Source organism: Dendropsophus ebraccatus, chromosome 8, assembly GCF_027789765.1.
Source record: "Dendropsophus ebraccatus isolate aDenEbr1 chromosome 8, aDenEbr1.pat, whole genome shotgun sequence".
Classification (NCBI taxonomy): Eukaryota; Metazoa; Chordata; class Amphibia; order Anura; family Hylidae; genus Dendropsophus; species Dendropsophus ebraccatus.
In genome coordinates this window covers 66,205,260-66,219,906 of record NC_091461.1, presented here as the reverse complement: position 1 = coordinate 66,219,906, position 14,647 = coordinate 66,205,260, and the positions used below count along the sequence as shown (strand labels likewise).

The 14,647-nt window shown below is 43.3% G+C and overlaps 1 protein-coding gene across 7 annotated transcripts in view; it reads right to left on the bottom strand.

Annotated features, from left to right (window-relative positions):
* Positions 1-14,647, bottom strand: part of USP54 (ubiquitin specific peptidase 54) — a 70,028-nt gene that overhangs the window by 34,405 nt on the left and 20,976 nt on the right. For all 7 annotated transcript variants that reach the window (XM_069980610.1, XM_069980609.1, XM_069980614.1 and 4 more), the window contains exon 3: positions 4,811-4,903. In XM_069980610.1, the coding sequence (XP_069836711.1) occupies positions 4,811-4,903 (93 nt within the window). The remainder of the gene's footprint in view (positions 1-4,810; positions 4,904-14,647) is intronic.

The following is a 14,647-nucleotide window of genomic DNA, read 5'->3' as shown; positions in this document are numbered from 1 at the left end:
GGAATTATTTCTATTACAAACACTGTCCAGCTATTTAAAAGGAAAGCACCTACAAGCAATCGTCTGATAACTAGTTTCCTCACCTCATCCTCCATATAAAATCTTGTGTACAATTACCTGCCATGTGGCCTTCGTCTCACACATCCCAATATCACTAGGCCAGAGCAATGTGTAATCTTTACAATATGATGTGACTATTGAGAAAGGCTCTGAGCAACAACTGCTTGTAGAAGCAATGAAACTGTGTGTCATGGACAGTGCTCCCCACTCCGGCACAACCAGCGCATGTCACGAATGTTGCTGGCAAGTCAACCAGAAGCCACCTGGTTCCAGCAGCCTATTTGAGAAGGCAAGGTGCCCCAGAGTCTGTTGCGTGACCACACCCTGATGCAGCAAATCATTGCTTAAGGCCCTATTGCGCTGTTACGGCCAATAATCGTCCCATGTAATAGAACACAATGATGTTCAAAGACAAACAACTCATATAGCAGCAACTTGCTGCCATAGCTCTGTGGAATAGGAGCGGTGGCAGCAGACCACTGCTATCTTCTATGGGCTGCCCGGAGGATCAAGTGCTCATCCGGGCAGCCCCCCTGCAGCTCCCTTCGCCCCCCCGGCCCTCACACGCTCGCTGCCGACGCATGTAATAGCAGCTGTAGCAAGCGGGGAACAGGGAGCAAACAAGCACTGACAGTGCTCATTTGCTCCTCACAGTCGGCCCGTGTAACTTATCAAGGCCTGCTATTTAAATCTAGCAAGATCCCTGCTTGATGTCTATGCGTGTAACAGCATAGACAGTGAGCGGGGAAACGAAGAAGAAGATATTGCTGATCTGACAAGGTCAGTTCTCGCTTCCTCCTCCACATTGGCCTATGTAATAGGGCCTTTACACAGCTCGATGATTGGGTAACAAGCACTGATCTGCTAGATTGGAGCTCGCCTAATGAGCCTATTACACGGCTCAAGAAATGTGCAGCACGGACGAAGTTAGCGATGTCCATGCAGATTTTGCCTTAAGTGTAAAATAAACTTTACCTTTAATAAATAATACTTTACCTTTTCACAGTTCCCATGTTCTCTATCTTCTGCCCGCTACCTGCAGCCGCTGCTGGAACTTCAGAGCTAATCTCTAAAATGACAGGCTGCTCAGCCAAACACTGGCGAGACGTGACGCAGCCAGTCATCGGCTGAGTGACCTGTCACTTCAGAGATGGGCGCAGAACTGCCAAAGGCAGCTGCAGGGAGCACGCAGAAGCAAAAACAACACTGGTGAGCATGGACAGGTAAGAATAAAGTTTATTTTGTTTTCACGTCGCTCAACCATCAGCTGGGCATCGCTATTAAACATAGCAATGCAAAGCCAGCGGCCACTGATTTAGGCAGGATTAAACTACATCAGGTGTGGGGAACCTTTTCCATGTCGAGGGCCAGTCGGGCATTAATAAAATTATTCGAGGGCCGCATACTGTGCGCGGCAGTTAGTAGCGTGGGTTTGCAGCACCCGGGGCAAGGCAAAGTATTGTTCCTAGTGTCCCTGCTATTGTAGTTAACCCCAAGTCATGCCCCTTGTAGTCTAGTTATCCCCCAAGTCATGCCCCTTGTAGTCTAGTTATCCCCCAAGTCATGCCCCTTGTAGTCTAGTTATCCCCCAGTGATGCCTCTGGTAGGCCTATTTAACCCCCCAGTGATGTCTCTGGTAGCCTAGTTAACTCCCCCCCCCCCCCCCTAGGGATGTCCCTGGTAGCCTAGATAAGCCCCCCAGTCATGTCCCTGGTAGCCTGGTTAATCCCACAGTCATGTCCCTGGTAGCCCAGTTGACCCCCCCCCCCCCCAGTCATGTCCCTGGTAGCCCAGTTGACGCCCCCCCCCCCCCCAAGTCATGTCCCTGGTAGCCCAGTTGACCCCCAATGTCTGTCCCAAATTTAAAAAAAAACAAAAAAAAAAAACACACATCTCATTTACCTTTCCTCCACTCCCACGCTGCCCAGGTCCTCTTCTCTCCCCTCTAGGCCGTGCCAGTCTTCTTCTGCAAGCGGCGGGGCAATTAAAAGACGTCATTGGGCGTGGCCCGTAGGACAAGGAAGACGCGTGCCGCTCTGGTGGGGAAGGGGCCGGCATTCACAGCATCCTCCTGTGTCTGGCAGCAGTCACAGACACAGGAAGATGCTGTGAATGCCAGCTACTGCCCCACCAGAGCAGCGCGCACATTACAGGGGAGCCACGGGCCGCATCAGGAGGTCTCGGGGGCCGGATACAGCCCGCGGGCCAGAGGTTCCCCACCGCTGAACTACATGATCAGCGATGATCGTTTTCACTGGCTGATTGTTTTCTTTATTATCTGAAGCGATTATCTGCCTTTAGAAGGCATGGTTTATCATGCAGCCAATTCCTTCATCATTTGTTCAGCAATTTAAACATGTGGCAATGGCTGCAAGTCACCTGTTTACAGAGGGAAATTTGAGGAAAAATTACGGTCAGAAGAGATACGGTCAGCCAATGAGCGCGCATTTGCCTTTTTATTAGCTGATCATTGTCACTTCTATGTTTTGGTCTATTGTCGTATGAATTAGAATTTCTAGAAACGCTCGTGCCTGATAATCGGCCCATGTAAAAGGACTTTAACAGTTCCAGAACTGGATCAGGCCCACCTCTTGGCACAACCTCTAGTCCAGACCCCTAGCTACTTCTGACTATATATTCCTGCCCAGAGTACTGCCAATGGTAGTTGTAGTGCTTCTACTGTTACTGACCTCTAGATTGCTCCTGACTATATACCGGTTTTGTTGCCCTGTTCCTGGTCCACTTCCATGACCTTTTGTCACTGTTGCATCTAGTAAAACTATTCCTGGAACCACAGCCCAGAGATTTATAAAAAATCGTGTGGCGTTTTCTGCAGGCTAAATAGTCAGAATGAGGGGGATCAAAGACTCCACACTACAGTCTTGGGAACACCTAAGCGGGGCAGGGCTGTGATAGATGATACTGTATATTGATTATATAAAATACAGTCACAACACATCGTTATGACCACTCCGTACTTTAGAAATTTACGTAACTTTCGAAGCAAGTCACCTGTCATAAGCTGGCTAAGTGGCTATATAATAGGTGCGATAGGTTGTCTGCTCGCATTTCCCTTGATGCTGCCACCGGTAAAATGGGCAATAAGTGGTGTGGGAAGTGAAAAGTCAACTACAAAAGGTGTGCAAAGGGCAGACTGGCATGCTACAGTGGAGTAACTCACCACCAAATCTCTAAAACTGTTCAGTGATGATAGTATGCGTATGATAGTCTGAAGCGGAGGGGTGGGCACTGCACCTGTGCTAATGAACCTGCATCAGCTGAAAAAGCTTTCACAGCAGTAATGGATCTGGACCCCCTGGAAAATGGTTGCCTTCTCCAGTGAGTCACGTTTTTAGCTTCATCTAACCGATGCACGTTGGTGTATCAGGCGAGAAACATCAGAACAAACACCTTGTAACAATTTACAGGAAAAAAAAAACAAGCTGGTGGTGGCAGTGATATGGTTTGGGGGATGTTTATGTGGCATTCTTTGTGCCCGCTGATCCAAGTGGAAAGCACTTAACAGATTTGGGTATGAATCCATCCTTACATATCACGTACACACATAGATGCTGATTGTTTATGTTGGGGCAGATAATATCTTCTAGCAAGACAATGCCAAGACCACAGCTCCAAAAACCTGTGACCACATACCAGGACCTTACAGAGTCACCCCCCCCCCCGAGCCCATCAAGCTACTGTCTGTGCTGCACACTGTGGTTATTCTGGATATTAGCTAGTGGTCATAATAATGTGACTGGACTGTGTATAATGCTGCTCAGATACACTGTGCTTATCAGTCATACAGTATCAGGGCAACATAGTTCTTGCATCCCGTGTGTTGCAATTCACCCATTGATGACAAGTCGGTCTATTATGACTACTTTACCAATCTGGGAAAGCTAGAAAACAAGCTCTTCATAGATACCACAAATAATAAGCTACCTGTACAGTATTTTAAATCTTAAGTCAGTATTTTATTACCAAATACATAAGTGGGCCCAAAACATAGAAAAAAAGTGCAAATCATATTTTAAGCCAAAACTAGGATTGGGACTGACCTAGAGAAAACTAAGGACCAAAATACAGACCAGATCCTGACCCAAATATTGTGTGAGAACATAGCCTTGCAAACAATCTATACATACTAAATGTACATTAGAGACGTCACAGCCATCGACTATGTCACTACTCCATGACGTTCTCTGCTTTTAGTGTAGCACACCACTGGATGTATAAACAGGGGCAGGGACTCCTGTGTATAACTAACACCCTGCTCAGTTACATTGAGCAGTTTATAGCAGTGGTCTCCTCATATGAAGAGGGGACTGTGTGTGCCCCAAGGACCCTAGGCCAGGGTGCTACCCCACCTTCTGTACCCCTTATAGTTAAGCCCCTGAATGCTAACCAGGTGAATTATACAGTAGATCTGAAATGCTTTGTAGGGCTTCTAGGAAGGTAAGCCAAAATGAACACAAATGCCGCAGAATAGTCTGTACTTGGCCATTTGTTAAAGGAGAAATAATTGAGAAAAAAAATTGATCACTGTAAAAATACTGAACTGAAATTAAACCAACCACTGTACAACCCGTGCACATCCATGGTACTACAATATGAACAATATTCCTTAATAGCGTTAGCAAGTATTAAAAAAAGTAATTTTTCTTCAAAAACAGCACCACACTTGTACTCATTGCATTGCAGTTCTGCTCCATTATATATACGGCATGTGAAAAATACTGTGACCTACCTTGAGTGCACAGAATATGCAGGAGTCCCCCATACATTTGTGTGTCGTTAACTGGCGGAAGCTCCGGCGGAAAATATCCAGATGCCACAAAACCTGTGAAGAGAATAAGTTCAGGTTTATATAATGGAAAGTAAAACAGTCATAACAACCCTGTATGGTGCCACCAGTTCAATTAACTGGTGCCATTGTCTTATTGGAAGGTGAACTTCAGCTGAGAGATCAGATTTTCATTAACAATATTCCTGTACTATATTCAGCTTTCCCTTAGCCCTGACCAATCTTCCTGTCCCAGTTACTAAAAAGCACCCCCACAGTATTATGCTGCTGCCACCACACTTCACTATAGGGATGGTGCTGGAAAGGTGCTGAGCACTGCCTGGTTTCCTCCAGACATGATGGAATCAATCTTGGTTGATCAGACCACAGAACCTTGTATCTCACAGTCCTTTCAAGTGCAAACTCCAGGTGGCTTTCTTGTGTCTTTTACTGAGGAAAGGCTTCTTTCTGGTTACTGTGCCATAAAGCCCAGATTGTTGGAGTGCGGCAGTGATGGTGGACCTTTTGGAAGTTTCTCCCATTTGCACAAAGGATCTTCTGGAGCTTAGCCAATGTGACCCCTGGGTTGCTGGTCATCTCTCTTGAAAAGGCTTTTCTTCACACAGCTCAGAACCGGGTTATGCTGAGGAATTGTGGTATAATAATAATAATAATAATAATAATAATAATAATAATAATAATAATAATAATAATAATAATTTTTATTTATATAGCGCCAACAGATTCTGCAGCACTTTACAATATATATTTTTTTTTTAAAGTGGTAAAACAACATCATTAAAAGGGTATTTTCAGAAGTTTTGAATGGTGGGGGTCAGGATGCAGAGACTCCTATCAATGATGTGTCATTTTCACAGCAGAATAAAGCATCTTGGGCAATCAGACTAGGACAGGATTTATGGTGCTTTGCAATTTATTAACTCCTGAGATCAGTCAGTATACCCACTATAGTGGAGAATGGACGGATGAATACTTTTTGGTTATTACAACAACTCACTTATCATAGCAATTTTATAAGTTCTGTCATCAGTGGGGGTCTAGCTGCTGTGATGCCCATTGAACACTAGAACAAAGGGACAGGGTGCTTGGCTGAGCTCTGTGTCTCTTTCCTCAGAGAGTACAGAGGCCATGAGAGTCTCTATGCATCACTATGTGAATGTCATGGTGCCTACAGCTCATGCAGAAGATATAGAGCATTGTGTTATTTATTTTTTTAATAACAGCAGGCTGCATTTATCTTTTATTTACATTGACTCCCTTTAATTCTAGAGGACAATATACGGTAATATAGTAAAAATAACAGCACATGACACCAATAACTCATCTGAGATGTATGCCTGCATTCATAGTCTATAGGTAAAAGCATACAAACAAAAATCCCCAGCCCTGTCAGTCATGGCCCTAAAAATAGCGCTGGAGTATTGTATTGTAACAGACAGTATGTTACACAGTGCTGTAAAATCCCTTTAACTAAATATGTGCGAGACCTGACAGCTGCCAGATTATGAAAATATCCTCAGAAAGCATAAAAAAAACCTCAACTGTGAAGATGCATCCACATAGCATGAGTTCCATAGAAGTAAATGGACGGAGGTGCGGCCATGTCCTCGCTCATTCTTCACCTGGGTGTGGTGACTGGCTGCTGCCTCAGTAGGTGGAATAGGATGGGGCCCCCTCATTCTGGAAGCAGATGTATCATCCACCTCAGTGGTCCGCACATTTTGTACACATGCCATCAATGACCAAGGTGGGTATACATCTTTAAAGGGAACCTGTCACCCCTGGAGCCGGTCCTGGGACGGAGATATCCCCGTATGAAGCCTGGCGCGCGTGCTGCTGAGGGGAGTCCAACAGCCATAGAGAACGACGGCTCCAGGAACGGGACTTCCCTTTAAGTGAAATAGCATGCCAGGAACCTCCTAATAGCTGGACCACTGCAAATATTTTCCTTGAAATAAGTGCATAAGTAACACTGACATGGCGCACTCCTAGTTAAGCATATTCCCACAAGCTAGAACAATATTTTATTGAAGGGAGTGTATTGAGAACATCTTGTTTCTAAGAAGCTCGCCTTTCTCCAAGGTTACCCTGAAAGAAGAAATATTTGAGTGGCTGCCTGACCCAATGCTTTAACCTACTAAAGCTCCAAACTATGCAAATAGGAATAGTGTCACCGATTATAATTAATATCTTAGTCATAAAGCCATGAAGGGAACACCCCAGCTGACAGCTTGGAGGAAATTGTCAAAAGGTTATTAAAATAGCAGTGACATTAAGAATTAATTCGGTAACCTTGGCACAGCCCAGTGATTTTAGATTCCTGGACAGTGAATCAATTGCTTGACAAGCGTCTAAGAGACAACACATATAGTACACAGTAACTCCAGCATCAAATATTAATAGCACCAAAATCTGCTTCCAAACATTGGTCTTTGCTGATAAAAGACACTTTAAAGAGTCAAAACATAGACTGGAGCCTGGTAACAACTGTGCATCAGAACTAAGAACTAAATCTACTGACAAACACTGGAAATCATCATTACTATTCTCCATCTTGTAGTCTGTAAAAACATGATAAATTTGGTGGTGTACAGTCACATAAATGCATCACTCTAGAGCAGCGTTTCCCAACCAGGGTGCCGCGGCACACTGGGGTGCCAGGAGAACCCGCCAGGGGTGCCGCGGGATCCTGGTGGGAAATGTGCGCTGTCACTTTAAGCATGCACAGATCACTTTGATATGAGCGGGCAGAACATTAAAGTGAGCATAATGTAGGAGCAGGAAGTGTCAGCGTCCTGCTCCTACATTCACTCCCATAGGCTGCCGGCACTTCATACCAGCAGCCTATGGGGCGCCGGGACGTAACCTCTCTGGCAGGCGTGATGATGTGACGTCATCACGCCTACCGGACGTCCCATCCCCGCAACTCGCAAGATGGAGCCAGAAGAGGATGAGGAGAGCTTCTGCCTGCAGCCACACAGCGCGGATAAGGTGAGTAGGATGTTTTTTTAGGGCAGAACAGGGGGCATTATTAGTTGATGCGGGGGCACCTCTGGGGACATTATTAGCTCATGGGGGCACCTCTGGGGGAATTAGTTCATAGGGGGCACCTCTGGGGGCATTATTAGTTCATGGGGGAACCTCTGGGGGCATTATTAATTCATGGTGGGCACCTCTGGGGGCATTAGTATATGGGGGCACCTCTGGGGGCATTATTAGTATATGGGGGCACCTCTGGGGGCATTATTAGTATATTAGGGCTCCTCTGGGGGCATTATTAGCTCATGGGGGGCACCTCTGGGGGCATTATTAGCTCATGGGGGGCACCTCTGGGGGCATTATTAGTATATGGGGGCACCTCTGGGGGCATTATTAGCTCATGGGGGGCACATCTGGGGGGAATTATTAGCTCATGGGGGGCACCTCTGGGGGCATTAGTTCATGGGGGAACCTCTGGGGGCATTATTAGTTCATGGGGGCACTATTAGTATATGGGGGCACCTCTGGGGGCATTATTAGTATATGGGGGCACCTCTGGGGGCATTATTAGTATATGGGGGCACCTCTGGGGGGAATTATTAGCTCATGGGGGGCTCCTCTGGGGGCATTAGTTCATGGGGGAACCTCTGGGGGCATTATTAGTTCATGGGGGCACCTCTGGGGGCATTATTAGTATATGGGGGCACCTCTGGGGGCATTATTAGCTCATGGGGGCACCTCTGGGGGCATTATTAGTATATGGTGGCATTATTAGTTCATGGGGGCCACCTCTGGGGGCATTATTAGCTCATGGGGGCACAGCGGGGGATCCTACATACACTGGGCATCCCACATTCCTACTCGCTTTACTGCACATAACACCAGACAGCGCAGTTACTTTGGGAGCCTACAGGAGGGGGAAAGGAAAGAAATGTTTGGAGCCTAAATTGTTTGTCTCGCAGGTTCTGAAGAGATGAAAAGTAGCTGGAAGAAATCATGGAGGTCTGCACTGGATGGAGAGGAAAAGGGAAAGTGACTCCTCAGATCAAAGACGACGTCACCTGTGAGTCACTGTACAACAGTTTTCTTATTTTGTAGAACATTATTTAGTAGGGATGCCCCGAGGAAAAGGTTGGGAAGCACTGCTCTAGAGCTTCATGTTCACAACTTTAAAAGGGAACTATCAGCACGTTAGAAGCATCTAACCTGCTGATATGTCCGTACAGCTCATGTGGCACTGAAGATGAAGGTCATTTTCTTACTTTCATCCACAGCGCCATTTTCGGGAACTTCCTAGCTTATTAGATATGTAAATGAGGCAGTCTGGTGCACTGGCGGTGGGACTACTATTCCCAGAGCACCAAACTGCCACCGACCAGCCCGCCATCCTAATGAATATTCATCTGCAGTAATGAGCGCTGGAGTGGCGTCACTGCAGAGCAATGCCCCAATATTCATTGGGGGGGGGGGGGGGGGGGGGTCAGCTGAGTTGGATCGGTGCACTGATGGTCATAATCCAGCCTTCCGGGCACCAACCTGACTCATTTACATATCTAACAAACCAGGAAGTTCCCAAAAATGGCGCTGTGGATCAAAGAAAGAAAATTACCTTCATCCTCAGTGTCCCATGTGTTATAGGGTCATATCAGCAGGTTAGACGCTTACGACCTGCCGAGGGTTTCCCTTTCAAGAGTTGTTCTTTGCCTTTTTTTCAAGAAAAGATCCCTGGAGTTGCAATAATAAAGCATACTCATTTGCCCCAACCTCGTCTTTTCCATTCCAATGGCTCCTTGCCCCCACACACACACACACACACACACCATTGTACTTCTTTATTTCCTGCCTCCATTTATTGGCTTATCACATCTATTCCCAGATCTGTTCCACATTACCTGGACAAACTCACAACACAACTGTATAGGATCATCCAGATCACAGAAAAAGATATTTTTTTATTATTATTTTTTTTTTAATCAGTGACAGGTATGCTTTAGGAGCCATCAAAACTGCTGTCAGCCCTATAGAGAGCTCAAGGAGGACAGTGTAAAGATGAGTGATTTTTCCATGTGTCCAACTGAATCTATTTATCCAACTGAATCTATCTATTTATCCAAATGAATCTATTTATCCAACGATATAGATATAGAGATTATATATACACACATATATACATTATATATATATATATATATATATATATATATATATATATATATATATATATATATATATATATATATACACATATATATATATATATATATATATATACATATATATACATATACATATATATATATACATACACATATATATATATATACACATATATATATATATATATATATATATATATATATATATATATATATACATATATATATATACATATATATATATACATATATATATATATATATTATATAATGTGTGTGTGTGTGTGTGTGTGTGTCCAGGAGGCTAGCCACTCTGGTACATGCAAGAGGGGCTAGTAAAGGAGTCTAGGCGGACTGAAGAGCCAGTCTCCTGAGCACCCACCATACTGGTGGCTGGGACATTAAATCGAGAATTTAAAAAAAATAGAGGATTTCAGCAAATTTAAGTAATGACCGTATTCTTGTAATTTTCCTTCGTGTTAACATACCCTTTGAGAGTCTGGCCTGTGCCTTCAAGCCGAACCTTTGTGCCTGCTGAATATGAACCAAACTGTTCCCCTAAAGGTAAATCAATGCTTCCTTAGAATTATGTTCACAATGCTGCAGTGTAATAATCCCACCCTTTAGCTTGTCACCCTCAACCGCTTTCAAAATCCTCTTTCCTCTAGAAAACTCTATTTGGTGACCTGAACCAGGCCTACCCTGTTTCCTTCCCAACCCACTAATTCAAGCTTCTACTCAGCGGTACACTGTTCTGGCCTTTTCTTATTCCATGGAACCAATGTCTAGTTTCTATAGAACACATAGGCTTTATGTAACCCCTGGATGAAAAACACTTTACATAGTCAAAGTGTAACTCATGTCTCACAACAATCCTGGTGACGCAGGAAGGTAAGGAAAAGGAAAATTATACTGAAAATTCTAGGCCTATTACTGGTAGATCAGGTACAGTAAGCATGACTGACAGACAGGCAATTAAGAGCTTTACAGCACAGATTACCGAATACTTATGTGAGATTATATATACACATACATTATGCTATCTATTACTGTGCTATTATAGTGCACAATACCTTAGAGAGCCAAAACATCCGAGGCCACTAAATGCAACTATTCGATACATAACACACACTATATTTATTAAAAGCTGTGTTTACACTGCGTTTTTGCAATCCGTTCAACGTATCAGTTTTTAACTTTTTAGTTTTAAAAAACGTACTCAACACTACATGTGTCAGTTTTAAAAAAAACTAATCCGCTTCGATCAGTTTTTTTTTTTTTTTTTAAATAATGAAAGTCAATGGAAAAATGGATGACACACAATTGCAACCTTTTTTCCCCCATGAAATGTATATGTTAAACAGATTGCAAAAAACACAGTGTGAACCTAGCCTTACTTTATGTACGCAGGTGGGAGTATTCTTTCCAGTCTGACATTGTGCTCCCTGCAGCAAATCTCCATAGAAAACCTCTCCTGCTTTGGGCAATTCCTGACACTGACAGAGGTGGAAGCAGGGAGCACCCTGTCAGACCGGATGGAATACACCACTTCCTGCAGGACAGCAGCTTATAAGCACTTGGAAGGACTGGAAGGCTTGAGATTTTTAAATAAAAGGTAATTTAAAGATCTGGATAACTTTCTGGCACCAGGTGATTTATAAACATTTCTCAAAAGTTTTGTACAGACTGGATCTATGTATCCAGACCACCACAGATTACCAGAATGACCCAGGAGAACGGCTAGAGATGGGTTCCACAGAGAACAGAATACATTTACTACAGTGAGAGGGTGAAAGCAGTAAGCTGAAGAGGGAAACACTTAGCCAAGCGCTTCAACTCATTCTAACAATCGGTCAGAATACCCAGACCTCGACCAATCAAAACTCTTGATATGTTTCTGTGACACATCTAACATTTATTGAAATAATTATAGCGTTTTATGTTTATTTCATAACAATTTGTCCACTTGTAAGCTAGTGGCATAGCACTCATAGTGGATCTCAGTTTTAAAAAGCAAAGAACCCTCAAAATGTACAGTACATAAGTAATACTGCCTAATTAAAGCACAGCATGAGCATGGTGACTGTATTCAGTAGATACATGGCCCTTAGGTAGTCTATATTCAGGGGTGTCCAAAAATTATGGTAGTTTTCTAGACAAGGACTATGCTTACACTAGGTTTATATACTGTCTGACCTATAAAACATATCAATTAGTGTAATGAACAAAACCCATACACGTTGGTAAATTATCCTTGCCAATTACAATATAAATACAACTAGGATATGCGTAAACAAAAGGTGTTTATTAAGTATTGACAACCTCCACCAATATATACAATTATGTACAGGTATTGAATATGTCCAAGAAACAATTCAGTAGGAAATAATGCACCATGTCATGCTATTCTTTCCCTACATTGAACATTATCTGGTCCAGTCTGATCTCAAGTCAGTCAAAAAACCTGTCACCAGAATACAAAACCACTATTTTCAGTGTAAACAGTATACTGCTCAAACTCCAAGGTATTAAATCCACCAATATCTCACAGTACTAGTCACAGTTTATGCACCACATACCGTGATGGCGATGTCAGCAAATCAACCCCACATCTAGTCAGAACAAGTCCTTTTCGTAATGGGTTATTCTGCTCTAATCAATGGGACACAAGTACCTCGTCTCAACGCATTTCAGCCACCATTTATAGTGACCTCATCAGGGGAAGACGAGGTAAAGGCATGATACACAGAAAGATATCTTGAACATTATCTTGAGGAGCTATATCATTAAAAAAAAAAAAAATCAACATTCGAGAGGACAGCTGCGGTTAAAGGGGTAGTGCACCCCAAAAATTTTTCTTTCAAATCAACTGCTGCCATGAAGTGCCAGAGATTTGTAATTTACTTCTATTAAAAAATCTCAAGCCTTCCAGTACTTATCAGCTGCTGTATGCCCAGCAGGAAGTGGTATTATTTCCAGTCTGGAGAGCAGGAGAGGTTTTCTATGGGGATTTGCTCCTTCTCTGGACAGTTCCTGACATGGACAGAGGAGGCAACAGAGAGCACTGTGTCAGACAGGAAAGAAAACACCACTTCCTGCTGGACACACAGCAGCTGATAAGTACTGGAAGGCTTGAGATTTTTTAATAGAAGTAAATTACAAATCTCTGGCACTTCATGGCAGCAGTTGATTTGAAAGAAAAAATATTTTGGTGCACTACCCCTTTAAGGCTACTCACTAGCCTTTGAAATAATCGGTCAGAAGGTAGGTCCTGTGTAGCAGTAGTTAGTGTGGACCAATAATCCCTCAAAGCTCGTTATTAGGGGGGAGTGCCCGATAACCCAGCGGATATCCGCGGAGCTGTCTTCTGCTGTGTATCCAGTGCCTACATAGTGACTACCCTGACTAGACGTGGGGTTGATTTTTTGACCGACTTGAGATCAGACTGGACCAGATAATGTTTAACGAAGGGAAAGCATAGCACGACACTGAATTATTTCCAACTGAATTGCTTCTTGGAGATATTCAATACCTGTACATAATTGTATATATTGGTAAAATTTGTCAATACTCAATAAACACCTTTTGTTTAAGCATATCCCAGTTGTATTTATATTGACCTATAAAACATCATGGTCATATACAGGAACTGACATCACTTCAGAGGCCTCCTCTGTATTTGTATAAAGTGATCTAAACAAAGCATGCCCATAGCTCCACCTCTGTAATACACTGCGTAGTGGTAATGGTGCAAACCCTGATATAAAAATAAATAACCCCATTCTATACAACTGACTCACGCTGGAACTACAGAAAATGGCTCTTATGGGTCAGGCATGTTTTGGGCATTATCTTAACTTACCTAACATTGTTCTATTTGGTTTAAGGGTGCTAACACACACGACCGATGCACAGCAGATCTGCAGCAGATTTGATGCTGTGTTCAGTTATTTACATCAAAACTGCTGCGTATTTACTGCGTATCCTCAGCAGAAAATTCACTGCGATGCGGTGTGTGTGTGAAGCTACCCGAAGTGTGATATAGCACTTCCAAATGATGGGGATACTGGCTGGATCTAAGATTTATAGAGAGTACATATTACATTTGGACATATCTTCTGATATGTTTCCAGGGTTTTATGACACCATAATTTCTTTCTCCTATACAGCTCATAATTGTGTGGTTTGGTGATTTTTTTTTTATTTGTCATACCATACATTGGGTGTATTAGTAAGGGCTATATATGTAGCGGCTCAACACAGTGCAAACATACAGCTATTTGTATTAACTTTGGACTTTCGAGCAATGCTTATTGGGCATAGACATGATGTCATACATGTTCTTGTGCTCATATTATATATATATATTTATTTAAATATACACTCACCGACCACTTTATTAGTTACACCATGCTAGGTTGGACCCTCTTTTGCCTTCAGAACTGCCTCAATTCTTCGTGGCATAGATTCAACAAGGTGCTGGAAGCATTCCTCAGAGATTTTGGTCCATATTGACATGATGGCATCACACAGCTGCCACAGATTTGTCGGCTGCACATCCATGATGCGAATCTCCCGTTCCACCACATCCCAAAGATGGTCTTTTGGATTGAGATCTGGTGACTGTGGAGGCCATTTGAGTACA